We start from the raw sequence: 21,852 nt of genomic DNA, 5'->3' as shown, positions 1-21,852 counted from the left end.
CCACCCTTTTTCCATACTGGTTCAAGTGAGTGAGCATAACACAACATGAGTCAGAGTGGCAGAATTTGGCTCTTAATTTTTTATTTAGTCCCTATACAAGCAAACCTCTCATTGAAGTGATTGGAAATTTTGCATGAGTAAAGCCTGAGCAAAAACTAAATAAGGGCTTCAAGATTTGGTCTTTCCGGTTTTGTAAAGGGGCATGCACATTTATGGTGCTGTCTAATTCATAACACATTAGAGTTGTGTGTCTTTATAGTGGTGTTATTCAACAAAGTCCATAAAAACACCTCCTGTTAACTTGTGGTCAGTACATCCATTGGAATGAGAACTGTGTATGTGTATGGCACAAAAGTCTCCACACTGCAATCTGAATTTTGCAAGTTCAATTAAAAATAAACAAATAAAGGCCTACATTTTCAAAAATTTCTATTAATCTGTGTGCTTCTGTTTTGTGGGGAACAACTTGAACACCAAAAGTCTTATTTTCAGAGACCCATAACACCAGCTGAAGATGGTGAAGGCTGAAGAGATCACAAGAGGAACACTTTGAAAAACTGTGGCACTCAAAATTAGAAGCCACTTTTGAAAACATAGGCTGAAGTGCACAATATACACTAGCATACAATTACCCTGCCTTTTTTGAATATTGTGGAAAGCAATATCAAAGTTTTTGTATCTAATGAAGAACCTAAAATATATGACTGGCTGGAGTAGAGCAAGATAGTGAAAATATATAGTTCTCAATAGAATCCCATTTCATTCCACTTAATTCCCTTGATTAGCTGAGGTTCATTCACTGCCACCAGTTATTGGTTTAGAACCGTGTAATTTCTATATTTTCCTATTCCTCCAGTCCAGGAAGACATAATTCAATACTAATAAAAATTGCATATCACACACTGGATTGCAAAGGCATTTATTAGTGCAGAGGGCCAGCTTTAATGATATTTCTGCTTTGTGCATTCAGTAAGGACTGTGTCACTATGGAGAAACAATGATTGTCTCTACGGCAAAACAAGCTGTGTAGCACAGTAGGGGAAGAGAACAAATGTTCCTTTTTAAAATTTAAAATCGTCCACTGACGTCTGTCTATTCTGAGTCAAACTAGGAAGACTATGGAACTGATATAGGCATTTTCACAACACTAGTAGATTGTATAGTAATGCTCATATCCCAGAATCAATTAAAATTAGTTTAATACTCATATCACTAGTAAATTATCTTCATTTCAACTAAGTGCAAAATAACAAGAAAACTATGTGGAAACAGCTAGCGATGCAAGAGAAATCCCCATATCATAAATTATCAGTGTTATGATCCTAAATTTTCAAATTAAAATTTCTTTCACACTTATTAGGGGTGATTTGCTAATAATATGGTATCAATCCTGTTGTAGGTCAGGACTGCTAACTACTATGATATCATTCAAGTCATTCTGAGAGATTTATCAGCTGATTGTCCATGTATTTGAATAGAAAATGAGGCTCCCCCAGGTCATAGGGCTGTATTGCATTCATATATTACAAAGAATCCATATTTACATATACACAGATATGGTGGTTCCCAGCAAAACAGGCCTAATGTACATGCGGAATAGAACTCAGTACATCTTTCTCCAGCAGAAGAGGTCTTTACCAATTTAACTAGGGGAGACCTTCCTTACTATTTAGTACTTAGCATCCTCTTTGTAGGCCAAACACCAGAAGGTGACAGACACCTGAGCCATCTGATTCCATTGAAATACAGGACAATGGTACATATGCACACTAGCCAATACCATGTGTTGTACCCAGTTCCAACAATGGGTTATTTTTGAGTACCTAAAAACATGCTAGGGGCCTGAACCATATGGAAGGCATTAGATTCTGGTAAAGAGAAAGAGGGTTGAATGCTCAGGCACAAGAACATTTGGTCTCTGTTGTTTACCATATGTGCTTCTGTTTACTCCTTAAAACACATGCTGAAATTTCAAGGCAACTTTTGGGGGGTTCTGTTTACATGCAAATAGAGGGGAGGAAGAGACAAACCATGGAAACCACTCTCGGTTCAGAAGTTCTTTTTCAACCCATTCCCTGGCTCCTGGCTGAAGAAGAGGCCTCTCTAAGTTTTTATCTGATGGGATCCATACTTACAGGTCCTTATAAAAATCTCACATGTGGATCACATTAATTATGCACTCAGAGAAGCCTCTTCTTTAATTCTTTGGCATGACTTGCACCTTCCCAGGGTGAATTACATTCATCTACAAAAGAGAACCATTCATTAGACTGAAGAGTAATATTTTATTCAGATAGAAAACAACATAAAAGGGGACAATCCAAAGGAACCTGTAGATAAAACAGGGGGTTGGCCACATAGATGGAATACGCACCTTAGTTTAAAAAATAAATAAATCTATACATTTGCTTTTACCATGTTTCCAAATGGGTTGTGGTGTAGTACCCCCAATGACTGAAAATCTTTATCATCACATTGAGTTTTTGCAGAATGCACTTAAAGTGGAAATTTTAAACGCTTGACTGGTGACATTCATATAACTTTATACAGAACATTCCATTTCAAGAGTATTAATTCCAATTGAAGTAAAGTTCAAGGCAAATAAACATAAATGTAACTTAAGTTTTGTTTTGTTTTTTCAATTCAAATTCAGCCCATGTACTGGTTTCAACTATGAATAAGGCATAGTGGTTCAAGTACTGTACTACCTTAACAGAAAGAGAACAACAACGAAAAAATAATACCATGAAGTTCTTCTATCAGAGTACTTTATTAGGGAGGGTAAAAAGCATTGTTCAAACACTCTGAATAGCCCTGGCTTTCTGCACTATCCATCTCCTCAGGTTCAAAGTCATCTGGATCGTGGGTTAATTGGTCGGTGTCCTCATCTGAAGTGGAAGGGCGTGTTAGGATGATTCGAGGTATCTTGAGTAAAATAGAAAGGATTTCAGAGAAAAGAGATGAGAGAGTTCAAAAACAAGAAAGCACAAGAAAACAAAATTATACTGAATGAAAAGAGAGAACAGAGCCGATGAATTAAATAACTAGTGCAATTAAAATGTGCAACAGATGTGAGCAACACAGCAGAGATCTGTGGCAGATGAAAGAGTATGAACAATGTACTTATCTATCATACCTTTTACAAAATCCATGCACTGGAAGCAAGGAAATGAGTTCTGACGGACCTCATAAATCTTTCACTCCCCACATAACAAACAAACAATATTCTTATTTAGATATCAGAAAATGCACACTTCATCGTAACACAAACTCTTAACTCTGATACATTTTTCAAACCCCAATAATTAATGTATTATTTTTATTTTGAAGTCTTTGTATTTTGTTTTAAGGAATACATTAAAAAGGAAAAAATTGGTAACACAGTCAATATAACAATTAATATATTAGTCACATGACTGTAGACATTTCTGATAAAGTATTTAAAACTGATGTGCTTTGAGAATTGTGTGAGATTTAATTTTATTTAGTCATTTAGCAATTTTTGATGATAGGAAAGTACATGACATTGTGATTGATGGCAAAAATATAAAGGTATATGGACTTTCATTTGAGACTGATGAATGTATTATTAATATATATATATATATATATGGATTGCTGTGTTTCTTTTTGAGAAAGGTGTGTATTATGTTTAAATTTTGAGACTACTGGTAAAGGTAGTAGTTATTGCGGATAAGATTTAAGGTTGCTCTATTGTGTTGAAATATGCATTTCTTTATGCTTGATAAGAATGACATGCTTGTTTATTAGGTTGGCAGCATAAAATTTATCATATCTTTAACTATTCATTTCCTTGCTCTTAAGGGTTTAGTTTTTGTAAAAAATGTGGCAGGTAAGTGCACAGATGTCACTTAGCAACTTCAACTAGTTTTTGAAATGAGATTTTGGTTTTAGGAATTTTCCAAGTAATTTTTGATCCATTGTTTTTTCTTCTCTCCTCTCTTTCTAACTTCATCTTAATTAACCTAAGCAAAAGGAAGAAAATCAAAGATACAGTGTTTTAATTAAAAAAAATGGGACAGAGAGATCACCATATTTTAATTAATATTGAGTAAGGTGCTGGCCAACCTGGTAATAGCTCTTGAGGAGATTTGCCTTATTCAGTGCACCCCATGAGGATATGTATGCTCACTACATAGCTGAGTTAGTTGTGCATCCTTCATAGAACCACCTCTCTTAACACTGAATGTTGGTATAAGGTGCTACAAATCATAACCAATAACAGAACCCAGGTTGCTTTGTTCTACACACCTAACGCCCAATCTAGTAGGTTTCAGATGGCCTAATTACATATGGAGATTTGTAGAATATGGATATGAGGCACTGTGGCGTAGCTGGTGTGATATAGGCTTACTACCTCAGAGGTCAGGGCTGAAATCCTGGCCCAACTGAAGTCAGTGGTAAAATTCCCAGGAACAGGGTCCAGATTTCACCCAGTGGACTGTTTCAAACTCCACTACAAACTTCTAATGATACTTTTGGTAAATCACTTAAGTTCTCGGTTTCTTGATTATTTGGTCTTGAAACAGACATGTGCACATTTCCCCAAGGCTCTGGGAGCATTTAATTGGGAATGCTGGAGAAGGAGTAATTTTACCAGAGCCTGAGTTTCCATTCCCTTTTAAAAAGTAGCCCTCAGCCATTTTGTAGAATAATCATTAAAATATTCTCCATCACCGTGGTCTCATTGGCAAAAAAACTAATTATTATTTATATTATTGTGGCTCCGAAGAGTCCCAGTCATGAACCAGGACCTTATTGAGCTAGGTGCTGTAGAAACACAGAATAAAAAAACAAACAAACAAAAAAACCTGGTTCCTTACAAACTATGTATACGACAAGAGACAACAGATAGATACAGACATTGATGGGGGAGTACAAAGAAGCAATGAGACAACATTGATCAGCATATAGGCCATGATCTCAGCTCACCACTCGCCTAACTGTTGCAAGATTTTTGTATGCATCAAAGCAAAGGAAAGTTTGAAGGAGGATAATGAGTTAGGTTTGCAGATGTTTATGGGGAGCTCTTGTCAGGCATGAGGGGCGGCACTGGGAGAAAGCACAAAGGCGCTTGCCAAATTTTAACTAGGAGCAATGGAGGCAGGCACCACGGGCGGATCAGATTCAGGAGTTGCAAGCTTGATAGTGAGTGACAGGGATAAGTAGAGAGGGGACAGGATGCGAAGGGCTTGGAAAGTGGAGACAAGTAGTTTATGGTTGATAACGGTAGAGAAGACAGAGTGAGTGGAGGGGTGCAAGGAGAGGGGTGACATGGTCAAAGTGACAGGCTAGGGAAATGATCTGTGCAGCAGCATTCTGAATGAATATGAGTGGGACAAGCCTGCATTTAGCAAGGCCAGAAAGAAAGATGTTGGAGTAATTGAGATGCAACTTGATGGGAGCTTGAATGAGTTTTAGCTGCGTAGATGTATAGGAAAGGCCATATCTGTATAGGAAAGGCCATATCTTAGAGATGTTATGCAAAGAATCTGTACGACAAACATAGCCGAGATGTGAGGATCTCAAGAGAAGTCTGACATCCAAGTTACATGACCGAGACACAGGCAGGAAGTGGTGGTGTCTCCAGGGACTGAGAAAAGAAATACTGGGCAGGCTTGCGGATGGGGGTGAGTGGGGCTTAAGAATTGTTTAGCCATGTTGATCTTGAGCCGATGGCTAGACATCTAGGAGTAGATGTCGGAATCATGTCTAGCTTTCAAATAAAGCAACGTCTTAAACATTTCAGTAGCCCTGCTTTTGAAATATGCATTTTACATGAGCCAATGTCAAATATAACTACTTTTCAAATATTACGATGCTATTTGATTTCATTGTACAGGTTGAGAAACAAAAATAATTAGGTGTTTTGAAAAAAATTCTAGAAGGAGCCACTTTTATGTCTTTCAGTGACAAAAAGCATTTACTTAATTTAATCAAAATGTCAAAACATTCTAGTTGTCAATGAGATGTAACGAAAAAATTAAAAGTTGCTCTTAAACATCCCTCAATTCAAGAGTCTTAAACTTACCTACAGTCCATACAAATTTGATTTCCCCTCATTTTTGTTTTTAAAATTATTTACATCTGAAAGAATCATGGAACTGAGGTTATAGAACGAGTTACTTACACTAGAGGAATGAATGCCACAGCATTTTAAGTTTCTGACAAACAGATTTTTGTGTCCCTCATTGTAGGTCTATAGATATGACTACACTTCAAAATGGAAGGTGTAAACTCCAGCTCAAGGAGACATACCCACCCTTGCTCTGACTGAGCTAGCGCACTGAAAATAGACTGTAGATGTGGCGGTGCAAGTAGTGGGAAAGGCTCGCCATCCCAAGTACATACCTAGCTAGCATCTTGGATGGGTTCGTACTCAGGACTGCTAACCCTTGCCATGGCTTGAGCTGCTGCAGCTCTACATTATTAATAGTGCACTGGCTTGGTCAGAGATATCACAGTTATGTCTCCTCCAGCTGGAAACTATACCTCCAGCTCAAAGCTTGAACTAGGCATATCCTATGTCACAGTGCATCACACATTTGGGATTTGGCAAGCTGAGAGGTAAGGACCTGGATAGGGGTTGCAATTTAACTTGGAAGGACTATGGCCTCTCCATCATAAAACAACACAAACCACCTGCAGTGCTGAGGTTGGAACACTGAGCTTTTAGTTCCAAAAACACAGCCTTCTATGGTTTTAAGCAAAAGTAGGTACCACACTTATTAATAGAAAGATTTTTCTCAGATCCCTCCCATAAGATTCATTGCTACATGGGCCACCTTGTCTCTCATTCTTGACTCCACAACATCACTGTGGCAACTACAACAATTACTTCCACAAAAAAGTAGCATTAGGAAGTTATTTCATGTGTTTTTTAGCTGTCTTTTCATGCAGTTTTGCAGCTGGAAACAAGGAGGAGGAGCCAACACCATGTGATCAGCCAGCTTTCTACAGACCATATGAAATCACTCTGCAGACCAACAGGGGTCTAAAGACTAGAGTTTGGGAACTTGTGAACTACAAGGAGAGAGAGCACTGTCACCATACAATTTATCATATCCTTAACTATTTATTTCCTTGCTCTTAATGGTTTAGTTTTTGTAAACTATGTGGCAAGTAAGTGCACAAATGTCAAACCCCAGTTTGAGAAACACTGGTCTAGAACAAGAAATTAGTTCCTTTTATCCAGTAGTGCAAGTAGAAATCATTTCTTGCTGGTACTGCACTCATGGGAGGGCACATGACCTTCCCACATGACCCCTCCCTGTGACTCCTCCCCACCCCGCCCCCAGCCTGGGGCCCCCACACTCTCCCCATCACCTCCAACACCCCCCTTACTGGTCTAAAATTTTACAACTGAAACAGATGCAGTTGTAAAATGATACTTTGGGCCCCTGGTGTACTTCCAGGTGTCATTGAGGATCCAGCAGCACCCAAAATTGAAAACTTCTTAAATGAAAGAAGGATAGGAAGGACAATCACCCCACTTTCCCTTAACACACTATCACTGCCTCCCTTATGTCCAAACTAAGCTGCTGCCACCTTGCCTTTATGTAAGCATTGACCTCCACCAGGCACTAGGAAAGCAAAGATGCTGAGCCATCTGGGTTTGATGAAAAAGAGGCATAGAACCGTGCGTGCCATGTACATCTTGATATAACTACAGCCCAAATTGTTTTATTATTTTCCTCAGCATGACATACAGGAGGGACAATCAAAATCAGCCTGGCAGAACATGCATAAGAACTGTCTCTGGACAGATAAGCAATTGATCAAAATCACGTTCTCTGATCTCTTGGGGCCAAATCCTGTTCACATTGAGATCAAAAGGAGTTTTGCTATTGAGTTCAATAGGAACAGGCTTTGACATTTGGAAAGGAAAGAACAAAACCAGCCAAGCAGGGGCTATGTTGCTTATACCACAGGTATCAAAGGCTGCTGACTCATGTGAGAAAGTCAGCAGACATCTGATCTTTGTCCATTGCAAGGGAGAAATCAGCAAACAAGGAGGCTAGAACAGTCTCTGTACCATATCCAACTCATAAGTCCATCTGCAAAGGATCAAGGAAATATGAAGACTCCAGATTACCTTAAAGTCCCCAGTCCCTTGGTTAGAATGCTTCCATTAGTATATGTTCATAGTCCAGAGGCTGGAGCAGGAAAGAGGCCAGAGCAGGAAAGGGGCAAAATGGATATGTTTCCAGGCTAGGGCCTTTTAGCTTCTGCTAAGCGCCAAGTAAAGGGAAATCTGTTCTTATTGTGAACGATGGTGTTTGGAGTCACATGGGCAAGTTACACGTCCATCACCCCCACCCATATTCTAGTTAGAACATTCACAGAAAGTCCATTAAGTGTAGACAGGCGTTTTCCAGGGTCCATTGTTGACTTTTCCCTTCACATGCTGGCTAAATACCTTGTGGGCGTTACCACAGGAGCAAACATGTAGCTAATATTCATAACTTCAGATATCAAGATGAATATACATGCATAGAAATAGCATAATCATAAGTACCAGCTAGTTCACCTACAGGACTGCTATTCCCAAAAGAGATTATGAAAAATCACACCATGTAACTCAGACCCTATGTGCCAGCACCATGCCCCATTGGAGTTTTGTTATCTGTTATGTAACAACAGAGAAGAAGCCAATGACATGACTCCATTTAGTTTAAAAGGGCAAGGTTAATTTTTAGCTGTTCAGGTATGACTGCACCTTTAGTCAGTGAGGGCACACTGACTGGCACACGTTCAGGTTAACGGGCTTCAGTGTTCCTTTGCAGTTAACTTTTTAATGTTCATAAACCTGGTGTGTGCTGAGGTTTAAAGCATAACACAGGTTTTTAGGTTTGCAAATCTGTGAACCTCTGCCTCTTTGAGATTTTATTATTTATTTATTTATTTATTTTGCTCGTCAATGGGGGAGGGTCTCCTCTCTGCCCTCTGCTCACCAGGTTATGTATGTGTCTTGTAGCACTTGTCTGAACACCAGTTGGAAGGAATTTTTTTTTCAGCAAGTGTGGACTGATTCTTTTCTCTTAGAACGGATGTAATTTTTTCCGGTTCAAACTGATTAACACAGAAAACAATTGGGGCTGTTAAACTTTCTTCACATGTCATAGAAAATTAAGTTCAGCTATATTTTCCAGTACAGTGATGAAATGGGTGTTTGTATATACAAACATCAACGTGCTTAACTACTCACTTTCTCCCAGAATATGCAGGATTTCAGTCTGTTTATATGGAATATGGGAGTTGGGTGAGGAGCCATTTCAGCATATGACTTATTAAAAAGACAAATTTTAAGTAGAACTGTATCCTAAACTGCATTATGGTATTATACCCAAAGATTGCATTTCAATGGGAGATTCAACTTCCTTTATAGGAACAGAACAGACTCCTGAAACTCTTACCACAAAGACAGGTTTCAGAGTAGCAGCCGTGTTAGTCTATATTCACAAAAAGAAAAGGGGTACTTGTAGCACCTTAGAGACTAACAAATTTATTTGAGCATAAAAATATGGAACACTTCACAAATTCGTGAAGTGTTCCATATTTTTATGCTCAAATAAATTAGTTAGTCTCTAAGGTGCCACAAGTACTCCTTTTCTTCTTACCACAAAGGTGGTCCATAGATATGCAAATAGTAAGAGAGTTTCAGGAGTCTGTTAGACTAGTTTGGCTGCAAAGAAGAATTCTTTGTACACTGGGGACAACACCTGATACCTGTCAGGCTGCAGAACTGGGCTGACATCAGAATCCAAACATCCTCTGGTCAGAGCAAGCAGAGGCATTCCTCTAATGATTTGGACTTGATGTGATGCAGTATGAATGTCGTGGATAATTCAGATCAATGGGGATAAACAGAATCAAAAACACTGTTTAAACACTTTCTGCTCCTCCCCACCCCATTCCCACCGCTCCCCTCTTGAGGGCTCCTGACCAATTTAACAACATTTAAAAGCCTTTGTTTAAGTTTGTTAGCATATGCATTGTGCTGTTAAAGCCATATAAAGCATGAATGCCCTCCCTAGCACTGTTCTGCTCCTTTAAGGAGCAGAGCGCACCTCCTCCCCCAGAGGTGGGGGGCTAGCCCCAACTCTTTCCGGTACCCCGTACCCCTAAAAATCTCGTTGGTACTGCGTACTAGAGAGTACCACCCTACTTGCACTACTGCTTCTATCAAAACCAGAGAACACAAAAAGAACTCAAGATTATAGTGAAAGCAATTGAACACTAAACCTCAATATCTGCAGTTCTAAGGCACTCAAAATAGACAGAGGCTTAGCGTGCTAATGGAAGTCAGCCCGGAAAGGTCACACAAGCCTGATTCTGATCTCACCAGGAGTTTTACAGCAGTGTCTCTCTATTGACAGTGTGCTGGTTACTCCTGATCGACTCTGGTGTAAGTGAGAACGGAATCCACTTGTTGATCCCACTTATACCAAATTAATTTTTTCTCTGGAACTTTTTTTTTAGAAAAATTGCTATGTTCTCAGGTTCATCCATTGTACAAGCAAGATACAATATTCAAATGCCTTTCACTATGGGGATCTGAATTTGAGGGACAAAACTTTGCTAAGAGTCTAGAAATAGTTCTGACATTGTGGGGAGATAGATCTCATATTCAGCTGGTACCATTTTACTACTATTTATATGTTGCTTCATGGCTTGTTTATGGAGATGAAGGCTATCTAAGATCTGTGTCCATAAGTCTGATTCAGACAGAGCCTAAAGGAAATAGCCTCCTCTTTATCGGCATCCCCTTTGGATATGCTACCCAGAACTAAATACAGTACTGTTTTCCCAGTGCTGGTCTCATCAGACCTGTACAGAAAACAATAGTTATCACTTTGCCGGGCATCATGACTGATTACATCTTTGTGTATATAACCCAAAATTCCATGGATTTTTTGGTACCACAGGTTTCTCATTTTATTTCCTGCTCATGGTTCCATCTTAACCACCCTCCACCCCAGCCTTTGTAATAGATCGCTGCCCTTTTTCATAATTAAAACCCTTTCCAATTTAGTATCTTCCATAGATTTAATTAATAGGCTGTTTGCTTGCTCTTCCAAGTCATGAAGATGTTAAATAAGACTGAACCTAACCCCAGTCCCTGCAGCACTTGGCTAGAGGCCTGATCCAAAGTCCATTAAAGCCAACGGAAAAACTTGCATTGATTTCAATGGGCTTTGGATGAGGTTTTAAGTACCTTCCGCTGTCTCTTAACATAGCTGATTAGGTTGCATGGCAGTGCTGAGCACACCTGATATTATCATGCTAGGAGCATTGGGAGAGTATCATCAGCACCATGCAGGGCCATCCCTAGCTATTCTGGGGCCCTACACAGCCCTCCTGCAGGGTGGGGGTGGGGGGCACTGGCTCGGGGGACAGGGGGCAACTGCCCCCCAGCACTCACTGGCAGCATGGCAGAGGCCCGGCCCTGCTGCAGTCCTCAGGGGAGTGGGGGCGGGGCGGGGACGGAGCAGGGTGGGGGCTTTAGGGAGGGGGAGAGTGGGGGCGGGGCTGGGGCAGAGCAGGGGCTGGAGCAGCACGCAGCTGCACAGGGCACCAGGAAATTTGGTGCCCCAAATTTCCTGATGCCCTATGCAGCTGCGTACTTTGCGTATGGGTAAGGATGGCCCTGGCACTAGGACACACTCAGCCAGAAGCAATAGGTCAAAGAAGGAAGGTAGAGAACCAGGCCAGCTAGCACTGGCTGAGTGGGGGATAGGAAAGCCAGGCTGGCAATCTAACCAAAAGAAGGTGGGAAGAGCCAGGGCTGGTGAACAGGATGGGAAAGGGGCATTTGGACTGACCAGTTGTAGATGAAGTTGGAAATATGGGAATTGTTAATCCCCTCTTTAGACAAACTAATTTTTAATATACTTAGGAAAATGTGACCTAGTTCAGATGAATTTACTTAAAGAAAACTTTCTTAAAGAAAGTTTTGTTTCAAACAGGGGGACAACGCCCCACTTTTCTTTCTACTGGTGCAATGGTGGTGCAATCATCTATTTCCCTTGGACAAGAGTATATTTCAGAGAGATTTTTTTAAACAGGACACACCTCCCTAGATGAGAGCTTTCGGATTGTATGTGAAATGTAACCACCACTTTATAAGTTCAAATCTAAATTAATGTTTTTTTATTTGCACTGATAAAGGCAATAATAGTTAGACTTTAACAAAAGTAAAAGAGTTACACACCTGACTCCTCATCAGAGAATGAAAGCAGATTTTTGTTTTTTACTGTGTACACACCAGCAAAAGTTTGGATTTGATAATGTATCTATATCCATAACAGATCTTGTCTAAATTAAATTTCTTTACTCTGAGTGAAGGAGGTAATTCCTACTCATGCCTGATAAAATTAATTATATGTAGCTTTTTAAAAAATAATAATTTTTATCAGAAGAGTCTAATAATGTGTCTGAGAATTGCAGTAGTGAATGTATTTATCAACTTCCCCAAAACTTAGATAATACTGACATCTGCTGGCTTTTAAATTAATACAATAAGGTGATGGTTAAATAAAGACAAGACAGATGGCACAACCTGCGCTCAAAGAAAACTTAAAGGAAGTTAAAGATACAAGAATGACTTAAATAGTTTCACAAACTTACATGACTTTTAATGTCATACAGCCCATGTGCATTATTCATACATACACATAATGTCCATGTGATAAATTGCAGAGGTATCATTTGCCATGACCTGCATAATTCAAAAGGAGCTTTGCCTATCAGGATAAAGTTAGTAACTATGTTACCTGAGCACCGAAGTGGCTGGCAGAGTAGATTAGACAGATAAAATAGGTAGACATTATGATCTCTTCCAGATCTTTAAACATCTCAGGCACACAACTACATACAAACATGCACATGAAACTGCCTACCTAAATTTATGCATGCAATAAGACTTCTTTCTCTATACTAGAGTTTTAAAACATGTTAGTTAAAATGTTCCAGCTGACATGAAAAGACAAGCCCTAAATGCTTCTTCTTTATCACCATGTGTAACAGTTGGTTTTTCCATTAAAAGAAAGAGCCTTAGCCTTAATGAACTGATTGTGTGTTGAGGCATTATGTCAAACTTCAATAGACAGCCCAGAAGACATGCAAATAAAAGTGTGAATTCATTACTGCCAAAGAGATATGAAAGAGAAGCAAACACTAACATGGCTGCTGGGGCCACCCAACCCCAAAATGCTGACATCAGTGACAGCAAGGTTATAAAATCCTTCCTCTGTCCTTTGGAATCTGCTGCTGTCTGTCCATTGCCCAGCTCCAAACACTCTTGTCCAGGACAGCGAGGCATAAAACCTTCCAATGCCCTTGGGAACAATCTTGCAGACTCATTCTCGATTGTGCTTGTCTGAGTCTTCGGAGACAAGGTTAACGATCTGGTGCTTCTCTTGGTTATTTTTTTAATACGTCATGAGGTATGTAAGAGGAGACAGATCCCATTTAAATATTTTATATATTTAAATATATTTATATTTTATATATTTCCCAATTGTGTTGTACTTTTTAAAAATTGTGTATTTCCTGTGTTGTTGGGGCAGAGGAGTCAAGCTTAAAAGAGAATTGTATTTTCTCCCCATTCTTCTCCTTAGTTGGTACTAGTATAATTCTCCCCGAAGAAACAAGGAAAAAAACAAGGAAGCTGAAATTAGGGAAAAATGCACAGGCTCAGATTTAGCAAAAGGCAAAAAGGATGGAGAAAGACAAATGTGTTCCCTCATTCGTAACTCCCTTCGGCCACAGCAGGTTTAGATGTTGTTTAAGCTGCTGATTAGCAGGCTTCACTCCATCTCCCTCATCTTCTAACGTATCATTAAATATGGTTTTGTCTGAGGGCAGTTCTACACTGCGAGGCTAAGTCAACCTAAATTACACAGCTCCAGCTACGTGAATAATGTAGCTAGAGTTGACTTACCTTAGCTTGACTTAGTGCAGTGTCTATACCATGCTGGGTCGATGGGAGAAACTCTCCCATTGACTTACCTTATGCTTCTCGTTCCAGTGGAGTATTGGAGTAGACGGGAGAGCGATTGATTTAGCGGGTCTTCTCAATACCCGCTAAATCGACCCCCGGTGGATCAATCACCACACATCAATCCCCCAGTAAGTGGAAACAAGCCCATTTTATCACTTAGAATCTAAGTGAGCTTGTCTACCCAGGAGGTTAGTGCACAGTAACTCCCTTCGGCCACAGCAGGTTTAGATGTTGTTTAAGCTGCTGATTAGCAGGCTTCACTCCATCTCCCTCATCTTCTAACGTATCATTAAATATGGTTTTGTCTGAGGGCAGTTCTACACTGCGAGGCTAAGTCAACCTAAATTACACAGCTCCAGCTACGTGAATAATGTAGCTAGAGTTGACATACCTTAGCTTGACTTAGTGCAGTGTCTATACCATGCTGGGTCGATGGGAGAAACTCTCCCATTGACTTACCTTATGCTTCTCGTTCCAGTGGAGTATTGGAGTAGACGGGAGAGCGATTGATTTAGCGGGTCTTCTCAATACCCGCTAAATCGACCCCCGGTGGATCAATCACCACACATCAATACCCCAGTAAGTGGAAACAAGCCCATTTTATCACTTAGAATCTAAGTGAGCTTGTCTACCCAGGAGGTTAGTGCACAGTAAGCCAGAGTGTGAATTTATACCACACTAGCTACTCCCTACTCATTCCCTATGTGGACACTCTTAGTCCACGCTAGAAGTACCCTTGAGTGGCTCAGCTCGATATGCTTAAGTGTACTTTTAGCGTGAAGTATGTTTGTCCACACAGAGAATTAGCGCAGAGTAGTTAGGGTGTGAATTTAAGGCGCTCTAACTTGCTGCTCACTAACTTCCCACACAGACAAGCCTTAGAATCAAAGCCACCAACATACGGTGCTGAAATATCAGACAAAGCCATACTGAGTGATGCGCCCTAAATTAGATACAGAAGGGCTTGATTCTCCTGTGTCTTTCATCTTGTGTAGTCATTTACAGCCTGATCCTTCAAAGCAGTTACGAACACGCATGGTTTTTCTCAAATGAATTGTCCAATTGACTTCACAGGGACTACTCACATGAGCAAGCTATGTTTGTGCCTAAGTGCCATGTAGGAATGGGTCCATACAAAGTGGATGTAAAATGCAACCAAATCAAAATGCTTGCAACTTGCACCCACTTGCAGAGGAGTAAATGCCTAGACAAGAGGCAAGCCAGTTGAGAAGCAGATCTTATAATCTCTAAAACTACCTAATTAGAAGGGAATCTTAAAAAACTGATCTGACCACACTGAGGACCATGTAGGTGTTTTTGATCAATGATAATGCAATTCTTCAGAGAAAACTTTAGGGGTCTGAAAATAATATCAAATCATGTAATGTCAGGATAACAGGTTTCTCAAAGCATTCACTCTGAGAAGCTTTGTTTGTTGTTTGAAACAATTTTGGAACAAAAGTCTGATGATCACTGAAGAGGATTAAAGCATTCTGTAGTCCATTTAAATGGTCTCTTCTGACTTCTGCTTCTTTGAGCTGAACATTCAATTTACTTTTGCTCCAATAAAATGACAAAGATGAGGTGATGTCTGAAGTATGGAGAAGGAAAATTTATTGCATTTCTGTGAAAAGTTTACATTTTCCTGAGATAGCAGAAACTACTAGGAATGGAAAGAAGTTATTGATGCTTACATTTGAGTTTTTAAATCAGTCCTGTGTTAGGAGGGCATTTTCTTGCTAGGCCTGGATTGACTGTAGAGGAAAAGGATTTGTCCATTTTGATTCTGATTGATGTAAAGATTTTCTTGGATCATGTCTGAACAATGCGAATGAAAGGCAGAGTGATGAGTGCCCAGATGGTTCAGTGCAAGTAGCGGGGGTGGGAGGTGGGGGTTTCAAATTGAAGGGCAGGCACATTAATTGAGATTATCACAGCCAAGGCTTTCCACACCAGGGTTTTTTTGTTTGGTTGGTTGGGGTGATTTTTTTTTTTGTTTTGTTTTGGTTTTTTTTGCATTGCCACCCTCAGAAGGAGAGCTTTACTTTGCACACTCATTGGCCAGTGCCACCCTGCTTTGGGGGCTGTGCTGATGAACTGTAGGACCTCTTGCGTAGCGGTGATTATGAACATCCTTTACCACCACAATTCTTCTGCAGATTGAGAGAGAATGAGCCAGCCCCTAGAATAGTCTGGGAGTTAGGACATTTCTCTGAGCTGTGGGAGACTCAAGCTCAAGCCCCTGCTATGCTTGATTCAGACCAGGGACTTAAACCTGGGTCTTGTACCCCTCAGGTGTGTCCTGATCACCAGACATCTGGTTCTCTAGGGTGGGTCTTGCACAGTTTCTCCTCTTGGAGCTGTTCCATTTTGTATAAATAATTAAATATTCATTGAATGAGAGACAGATTCTCTAGTCCAGTAGGTAGGGTACTCACCTGGGATGCAGGTGACCTAGGTTCAAGTCCCTGGTCTGAATCAGGTCTCTGTTTCATCCGGATGAGGAATGGGAAATTTTTTTTAATTTCCAAAAGTTTCATAAGATGGGGGAAATTATTCCCATCCAACTCTGCATAAATAATAAGGTGTGATTGATGATTTCAATGATAGGGGGAGAGAGATTTCCTTAAAACTGAGGACCACCTATGGGAATACATGCCCAGCTCGCCTTGAAATACTTGTAGGCTTCTTTGAAAAATCTGCAATAATTAGTAATTAGGGCTGACTGTATTGGTAAATGACATATAACACTACAACAGAGGAAACATGGGAAATTTGCGGGTTTAAGGTAGAAAGATAAGAAAAATGAATTTTAATGGACACTGGTGAGATATCACATGACAGGATTTGGAAACAATATTAAGTCCAAACAGCCTGGTAATATTAAAGAATCATTAGGTCAAAAGTTGCAACAAAGATGGACCAGAAAAGAAGCAGGACATGCTGACACACTTCAGAAGAGAAGAATAGGTGATGCTGATAACATTCGTATTGGAGAGAGTCCACTGGCAATGCAAACTCAGACTTGGAGAATAAGGTTTGATTTCTTTTAAACAGAGGATCAGATGTTTAGTCTCCAGAAACAGCAGCAGATATTGAAGACTGAGAGGAACAGAACAACAGAAAATCACGTTCTTGGAGAAAGCCAGGCAGTGCAGGTGGGTCAGGGTCAATGCAGAAGCAGCACTATTACTCCATGAGGTAAAAGAGGAAGATGGGGAAGATAAAGAAACAGAATTAGATAAAAAGCATGCAGAATCCGAGACAGCATAGTATGGGGCCAAGCCTGAGTGATGTGTTCCTTTTGGAAATGGGTGAAGTCAGGACTTGCTCTGAAAGCACAGAGATCCACAAGCAGTGATTTGAGTCCCATAGCATTAGGTTATTTTTTCAGCCTTTGATCTTTTGGCTTCTCAGGACTTTTGTACACAACTAAAATAACTACATCAGTTTTAATTCAAGCCTTTTTGCAAGTCTGTGTGTGGACACTCTTTTGTGGACTCAGAACGTCTTACTCTGATTTAGTTTAAATTAGTAAGGAATCAACTTAAGCTAACCCACACTAAGACACTTCTATTCTGAAAGAAGAGTGTCCTTACAGGTTTCAGAGTAACAGCCGTGTTAGTCTGTATTCGCAAAAAGAAAAGGAGGACTTGTGGCACCTTAGAGACTAACCAATTTATTCGAGCATAAGCTTTCGTGAGCTACAGCTCACAGAGTTACCCCAAAATAAGAAAAGACGTGAATTAACACTGATGCAGTTATTTTGCTGTGTGAGTGTCAGTAATTTTTATGCATAGCTATGGCAAGTTTGTAAAGTTTGTCAGTGAAAACTGTATTTCATTGTAATTTTAGTTTTTAAAATTGTAAATGTCAAAAGTTAAACTGGTCCATCACAAATTTTAAAAAAGCTAGCCTGTTTCTAAGGGCTAGTCTACACTAGAAGCGCTACATTCGTGCAGCTGCACTGGTGCAGCTGTGCCACTGTAGGGCATCTGGTGAAGATACTCTATGCTGACGTGAGAAAGCTCTCCCATCGGCATAATAAATCCACCTCTGCCAGAGGCAGTAGCTATGTTGTTGGGAAAAGCTCTCCTGCCAGCGTAGCACTGTCCACACGGGTGCTTAGGTTGGTGTAACTTATGTCACCCAGGGGGCTGGCACATTCACATCCCTGATCAACGTATATTATACTAAAGTAAGGGGTAGCGTAGACCTGGCCTAATTTTTACTTTGAAAAACAGGGATGCGGTGTGAAAGAGATTTTCTTGTTTGTCCAACTAATTACTGATAATTCAAAGTGGCATTAAAGCTGAAGGCTGGCATGTAAGCATTTGGATTTTGGACTAGTTAAAATTCAAATGAGCCTTTTAAAATAATCTGGAGCAACCAGCTCTTTGAAGAATGGAAGACCAGAGAGGAGAAATTGAATCTGTTGGAGACAACATCTTTTGTCATGGCAGTGATACGATCTGTGGAGACATCATTAAAGCATAGGAGATAAAAGAGGCCAGGCAGGATGTTGAAAGAACAGAAGTATGATTAATAATAAAAGGGAGAGTTTTTCCTGATTAAAAACACACAGAAGTGTTTAATTTCTGAATTTATAACTTAATAAACGGAGCAAAAGATGTTCCTCTCTGTTTTTGAGGCAAGATCAGAAATACAGGGGAGAAGAATACTCTGCTAAGGACAGAAAGATCATTAAAATGTTACATCCTAGATCTTTAATAAGAGGAAGATTCTAGCCCACCAGAGCTTTAGTAAGAACCTTCTGCACCATCTAGTCCATCCCTCTGAATACTATTGGTCTTTTATCCAGATGTCTGGACCCAATGCTGCAATCCTTTCTCAGGAAAAACTCCCACTGAGGGTCAACAGGAGCTGTGCCTGAGTAAAGCTGGAGTAAGAATATAAGATGAGGTATTGACTACATCCAAAGTCAACAGGATAACATTCCCAAAGAGATGAGAGTCCCAGAGAGTGTTGTATATTCCCCTCTGCCAAAGGCACAGTAGTATGCACAAGTCAGCATAAAGACTTCTGTGAGTAAGTCTCTTGCAGAGACACATTTACAAAGATTTCAATGCAAAAATTTCTCTGCAGAAAATATGTGCTGAAGCACCTCACCATCTGAAACAGCTCTAGCTAGCTGGCTCCTTCAGGGCCTCCTGCTCTGAAGTGGCCAGCATCGTCTGACCTGTCCCCTCCTCTTCTCACAAAGGGGTGGCTAGCTGGTCATATCCGGAAGGAAATATCGTAGAAGCCAGCTGGGTTATGTTACCATCAGGAGATAACATGGGAAGTGGTCAGTTTCTCTCCTCAGCAGAAATCAAAGGGAGAAGCCAACCAGCTCCTTCTACAAAAGATTTGGTCAGCCAACCACCATATTAACCAGCCTTTTCAATCATGTTCCCGTAGAATTGCAGTGATGATGTCCGACAGACTATTAGCCTCGAATATCTGCTAATACCTCTTAAGAGGATATTAGCTCTGCCTAGAGTTGGTCAGAAAAACTTAATTCATTCTAAATCAAAAAGCTTCAGGAAATCATGTCAATTTTGCCAACATTTTGTTGTGGACAAAAACTGAAAAAACAAAGTTCCTACAACATTGACCTGTTCTGTTTTGCTGTTTTGTTTTGAAATGACATTTCATTTCTATTTTTTATTTTGAATTATTATTATATAAGATCATATAAAAATAAAAAGTCAAAATCAAAACATAATTAAACATTTCAATCACTCCAAAACTAAAATTTTCAGAATTTTCCTTTGCGGAGAATTTCAAAGTTTCCAATTCAAAACACAGCCAAATTCAAAGTCATTTCATGTCCTCCAGCTTGATCTAGCTCTGATCTATTTTTGGTCATGTGACCAACTTGCAATCAAATTGCTTAAAAAATTCTAGAGGTTTAATCAAAACTGAATCATATGTTCAAACATATTGTCATAAATATAAAGGGAAGGGTAACCGCCTTTCTTTATACAGTGCTATAAAATCCCTCCTGGCCAGAGGCAACATCCTTTCACCTGTAAAGGGTTAAGAAGCTAAGGTAACCCCGCTGGCACCTGACCCAAAATGACCAATGAGGGGACAAGATACTTTTAAATCTTGAGGGGGACAAAGGGTTTTGCCTGTCTGTGTGATACCTTTGTTGGGAACAGATCAAGGATGCAAGCCTTCCAACTCCTGTAAAGTTAGAAAGTAATCTAGCTAGAAAATGCGTTAGATTTTCATTTGTTTTTTTGGCTTGTAAAATTCGCTGTGCTGGAGGGAATGTGTATTCCTATTTTTGTGTCTTTTTGTAACTTAAGGTTTTGCCTAGAGGGATTCTCTATGTTTTGAATCTGATTACCCTGTAAGGTATTTACCATCCTGATTTTACAGAGGTGATCCTTTTACTTTTTCTTTAAATAAAATTCTTCTTTTAAGAACCTGATTGCTTTTTCATTGTTCTTAAGATCCAAGGGTTTTGGTCTGTGTTCACCTGTACAAATTGGTGAGCATTCTTATCAGCCTTCCTTTGGAAAGGGGGTGTAGGGTTTGGGGGGATATTTTGGGGGAAGACGTCTCCAAGTTAGCTCTTTCCCTGTTCTTTGTTTAAATTGCTTGGTGGTGGCAGCGTATCAGGTTTTTAACCTAAGCTGGTTCCCAAGGCAAGAAAGAAATCTGTGCCTTGGGGAAGTTTTAACCTAAGCTGGTAAGAATAAGCTTAGGGGGTCTTTCATTCAGGTCTCCACATCTGTATCCTAGAGTTCAGAGTGGGGAAGGAACCTTGACACATATAAATTAGTGTAAAGAGCTTCCCCTGCCCCATTAGCTGTGTCACAGGCAGGTGTGGTTTGAGAGAGAGGCTGGAGGAAAGGGAAATGAAACAAAGTATTCTATTGGTAGGTAGAACCACCTGGTACCAGCTCTAGGGGAGGCAGGCATTCCAGTATGAAGGCTCTAACTGAGTTAAAATTTGAGAGAATATTTTAGACAATGTGGTCACTCCTCTTTCCTTCGAGTATCCCTGGATTATACAGTATGTTCCGAATAGATAATGGGACAGTGCTCAGCAGCATCCCCAGCTAGGTCCAGATTTTCAAAAGAGCTGAGTTTCCATTTAAGCATCTAAGGAAGGATCAGATTTACAAAAATATTCAGCACCCAGCATCTCCTAGTGTGGCACTTAAGGACAGATTTTCAAGAGACCCAAAAGAGTGAAAATCTGATTTCTTAGTTTGATTTCTCAATGGGAGTTGAGCTCTTTTGGGAATTTGGTCCTGATCGTGGCTGCTGAGTATTTGATAATCTGAGTATTTGATAATGCAGTGTTTCTTTTATTATCCAACTTTTTATTAATTCAAAATTTTTGCTAATGTCTCTCTGAATGCTGGGGCAGCATTTGTAACACAACTCAAAAAATATTTGTGTAAGCATTGCTGTTTGTTCATTGAATTCACCATCTTCACTTACTGTTATGATGTGATTTACTGTCTGGAATGGGCTGCTTTTAGCTGGTGCTTCACCAGGACCAGAGTCAGGTGTGTTTGGTTCTAAAAGGATGGATCCCTTGAGAGGGGAAAAGGAAAAAAAAGCATAAAATGACCACCTTTATTTTCTGGGTACTGCTAAAATAAAAGATAACTAACTCCCCCACACTCAAATCAGCTTAAACAGTGACTAGACACATTATCATGTAGGATTCCACCAGGGTAAATTCAAGCAGAGTGGGCTAATTCCTCTCACAGTTCCTTAATTCACCGAATATGTGTGTTTGAGTTCTTGAAAAGGTCAGAACACTAAAAAATTGTAAAACGTCAAGCCAAGTGACAATT

The 21,852-nt window shown here is 39.9% G+C and overlaps 1 protein-coding gene across 4 annotated transcripts in view; it reads right to left on the bottom strand.

Moving 5' to 3' along the window:
- Positions 1–2,265: 2,265 nt before the first annotated feature.
- LRRC1 (leucine rich repeat containing 1) overlaps positions 2,266–21,852 on the bottom strand; it is a 177,661-nt gene continuing 158,074 nt past the window's right edge. For all 4 annotated transcript variants that reach the window (XM_048845272.2, XM_048845274.2, XM_048845273.2 and 1 more), the window contains 2 exons: positions 21,491–21,586; positions 2,266–2,925 (listed from right to left, as the gene is read on the bottom strand). In XM_048845272.2, coding sequence (XP_048701229.1) covers positions 2,773–2,925; positions 21,491–21,586 — 249 coding nt within the window. In that variant the 3' untranslated portion in view covers positions 2,266–2,772. The remainder of the gene's footprint in view (positions 2,926–21,490; positions 21,587–21,852) is intronic.

The sequence above is a fragment of the Caretta caretta genome, chromosome 3, assembly GCF_965140235.1.
Source record: "Caretta caretta isolate rCarCar2 chromosome 3, rCarCar1.hap1, whole genome shotgun sequence".
NCBI classification, from domain to species: Eukaryota; Metazoa; Chordata; order Testudines; family Cheloniidae; genus Caretta; species Caretta caretta.
This window is presented reverse-complemented; position numbering and strand designations above follow the sequence as displayed.